This window comes from Oncorhynchus masou, chromosome 14 (genome assembly GCF_036934945.1).
Source record: "Oncorhynchus masou masou isolate Uvic2021 chromosome 14, UVic_Omas_1.1, whole genome shotgun sequence".
Taxonomy (NCBI): Eukaryota; Metazoa; Chordata; class Actinopteri; order Salmoniformes; family Salmonidae; genus Oncorhynchus; species Oncorhynchus masou.
The window spans coordinates 25,160,177-25,164,004 of NC_088225.1; the positions used below are offsets into that span (position 1 = coordinate 25,160,177).

At 44.0% G+C, this 3,828-nt stretch overlaps 1 protein-coding gene across 2 annotated transcripts in view; it reads right to left on the reverse strand.

Moving 5' to 3' along the window:
- Positions 1-554: 554 nt before the first annotated feature.
- Positions 555-3,828, reverse strand: part of gaa (alpha glucosidase) — a 12,533-nt gene continuing 9,259 nt past the window's right edge. For both annotated transcript variants that reach the window (XM_064987002.1, XM_064987001.1), the window contains exons 15-20: positions 3,565-3,713; positions 3,312-3,453; positions 2,423-2,521; positions 1,901-2,065; positions 1,282-1,434; positions 555-1,128 (exon numbers count right to left, since the gene is read on the reverse strand). In XM_064987002.1, coding sequence (XP_064843074.1) covers positions 1,063-1,128; positions 1,282-1,434; positions 1,901-2,065; positions 2,423-2,521; positions 3,312-3,453; positions 3,565-3,713 — 774 coding nt within the window. In that variant the 3' untranslated portion in view covers positions 555-1,062. The remainder of the gene's footprint in view (positions 1,129-1,281; positions 1,435-1,900; positions 2,066-2,422; positions 2,522-3,311; positions 3,454-3,564; positions 3,714-3,828) is intronic.

The window sequence follows — 3,828 nt, forward strand, 5'->3', positions numbered from 1 at the left end:
TTAACTGCACTGAGTTATAGGGAAGATGTTCCAGATGGGAAGACTATTTTTATTTAACGAGGCAAGTCAGTTAAGAACAAATTCTAATTTACAATGAGCTACCCCAGCCAAACCCGGATGACGCTGGGCTAATTGTGCCTTGCCCTATGGGATTCCCAATCATGTCCGGAAGTGATACAGCCTGGAATCGAACCATGGTCCGTAGTGATGCCTCTAGCACTGATAAGCAGTGCCTTAGACCACCCTCGGGACTATGAAGTAGATTAAGAAAGAGATAATTGACTTCACATTCAAACACTGAGTGGTGACAGCTCACTAATAGGAGAACACGAGAAACAATGCTTAGCTTAGGAGAAACAAACCCAGAGCTATCAATTGCCTTTAATGTTAACAATGTGGCAATGTCACTGGAAGTAATTTGATGAGCCTACCATCATACTAGAAGAGTACAGAATGGGCATATTCTGGTCAATTTTAGATGTTCAATTAATACAAATAATTGTGTAGAGCCACTGCTGTCCTCCTCAGCACAAGATTCATCAATTAATCAAATGTTATTTATAGAGAACATTTATTACAGGTGATGCATTTCAAAAGTGCTTAACAAATAAAAGGTTAGAAATATTTTTTTTAAATATTTATATATTCTTAGAGACAAATTAAAATAGTAAAACAACAATACATTTCGGCCTAGTGTTCTAGAATGACCACAATTCTCAATTTCACACCACTGTCTCAGCATCTCACCTGAGACAATGTCATGTAATCACTCATCTGCAACAACAAGGAAATGGAGAGATATCTGATAGAGCTTTAACCCACACAGTTCACATCATTTTATTGAAAATACAGTTGAATATAAAAACATGATTCTTCAGTGTAGTCTGTCCATTCAGAAACCCAGGAGTCTATTAGAGCAATGTCTTATCCAGGGTAGCAGTGATTGATGGGAAACTTTGGGTGGAGGTTTTTTGTCAGAGATGTGCTAGGTCAGGAGTTCCAGAACCACCTGAGAGGCTATCTACTGGGTCAGAGTCCACTGAGTCATACAGTTCATAAGGCTCACAAGGTCCAGAGGACTTCAAACACCTCTGACATGGGCAGGGTCAGGCTGGTCACCGTCAGAACCTACAGACATACACAGAAAGAAAGGATTATAATCAATATATCATATTATACTGTAGAATAGAATAGACAGGTAGGCAAGCAGAATGAGACTGTTCGTTCTACTATTTCTTAATGCTGAACTCTATAGAGGTAACTCAGACAGCTACAGCTCACCTTGGTGTCAGTCTGATAAGAGAAATCCCACACTTTCTTTCCATTGGCCCATACATAGCGGGGTGGGGTAGGCACCCCGAACACTCGCAGCCCTCCCAGCACCAGCCCGTCCATCGCCCCGTTCTGACGCAGGGGGTCACTCATCACCTGGGACTGGATCAAATGAAAACCTTATTGATCCCCACTGGCAAACACACATGTATAGTACCAGTATACATTAGACATTAACAGTTAGGTCTACTGTTCACAGGATGGCAGGGAAAGAGTATGTCTTCTATCTTGATTGGATTGGACCTGGATCTCAATCTTGAGAGCATTGCTAGAAACATACTGTACTGCAGAAACATCCAAATCACCCTAGATAATTCTCCATCCTCTTTAAAGTCCAATTAGGGCCCTACGTTTTTCCTACCCAGTTGTCATGAAATACCTTGAAGGAGGACAGACAAAAGGTTTGATGGTCCGCACTCAAAAAGATGTCACATAAAGCTTACTTCCTTTTCTTCACTGCATCAGGGATAGCCTTGAAGTGGGCTATAACTAGGGCCCAGAGTTTTCCTTGCTCAGGTCATGTGATCAGGAAAAACTCAGGACCCTATGTGACCTCTACATCTCCTACCTGTCCAGCGATGAAGATAACATAGGAGTAGTCTCCTCTCTGGAAGGTGTCCAGACTGTCCCCGTCGTCCCAGAACAGGTCACCCCAGGCCCAGCCCCCAGCAGACAGCGCCACCGTCAGGAGGAAAGGGTTACTGCGAGAAGCTGAGGTAGTCAGGCCTGGCTCCTGTATCTCAGTTAGAGGGGGTTTGAGGGGATTTTTCATTGAAAGATATAATATAATTACTGATTAAGACAGGCAACAGGTTTTACACAAACTCATACAAGCTTCAAAACAACATTGTCAGATTAGTACGCAGAGAGTATTTCATTTGAGGTTTTATCACATAGTTTCACAAAGGAATTTTGGGTCTCTTGTTCTATGACAAATAACTTTAATTGATTTCAAGATATAAGAGTTTGGCAGCTCATTCATCTCCTCCACCATCAGTATGTAAAACCCACAATATGGGCCCAAGATGAAGCTTTGTCGCACAGTGAAACAACAGACAACCAAATTCTATTGTGTACAGAGGACACACACCTGCTGTGGGATGATGTGTCCCTCTCTCACATGGACATTGATGGTGTCCAGAGGGGCTGGGAGGAGCAGGTACTGACCCTTACTGTAGAACGGCTGGCCCTAGTGAGGAAGGGATGAAAAGAGGTGACCACTGAAATATGGTTCTAGTATACACAGTACAACCGTATTACACATCTTCGCCTGGTCCTAAAGTAAGCCTACAAGACCCTAAGAAAGGCTCACACAGATGGATTTTTATCAATCTGTGTGACGACAGAAAATATGGTCTTGTTCTCCTAGGAATCCCTTTAATCAGTTGCAAACTAATTGCAGTGACATTATGAAAGGCCTATAGAAATACACTGAGTGTACAAAACATTAGGATCACCTGCTCTTTCCATGCCATGGACTGATCCAGGTGAAAGCTATGATCTCTTGTTGTCACTTGTTAAATCCACTTCAATCAGTGTAGATGAAGGGGAGAAGTGAAATAAGGATTTTTAAACCTTGAGACAATTGAGACATGGATTGTGTGTGTGCCATTCAAAGGGTGAATGGGCAAGACAAAATATTTAAGTGCCTATGAACGGGGTATGGTAGTAGGTGCCAGGCGCACCAGTTTGTGTCAAGAACTGCAACGCTGCTGGGCTTTCAATAGTTTCCCGTATGTATCAAGAATGGTCCACTACCCAAAGGATATCCAGCCAACTTGACACAACTGTGGGAAGCATTGTAGTCAACATGGGCCAGCATCCTTGTGGAAGGCTTTCGGCACCTTGTAGAGTTCGTGCCCCGACAAATTGAGCCTGTTCTGAGGCAAGGGGGGGAGGGTCCAACTCAATATTAGGAAGGTGTTCATAATGTTTTGTATGCTCAGTGTATAACTGTATTGAATCTCGGAGCTGTTTACATTGTGCAGACTGTACCAAGTCCCCGGGGGGAGGTAGGCAGCCAGCTCCACTGCCCCCTGCTCTAACACTGGGCTGACAAGCAGAGAACTCCCCCACAGGAACTGTCTGTCTATGGTCTGACAGTTAGGGTCCAAGGGGAACCTGGGAGAGATGGACAGAGAGGGAGGGCCAGAGAACAGTATCAACACAGTAAATAAGATGTGTTACAATAGTATCCAAATGTTGAAGAGAGAGAGAAGGGAAGGGACGTACTGGAGGAAGAGAGGCGTGGCCACAGTGTCTGCGGAGGTGTGTGCGTGGTAGAAGAGTGTGTAGAGGAACGGCAGGAGAGAGTAACGTAACATCACCGCGCTACGCATGGCTGTCTGGGCCTCCTGACCAAACACATAGGGCTCCTGGGGCTACACACAGAGCTAGAGTTACCTCAATTCATAATACATGGGACTGATGGACTGTTACATAGACACAGTGAAAAGACACTAGCAGGTCAGCCACCATGGTAAATAGGAAAACATT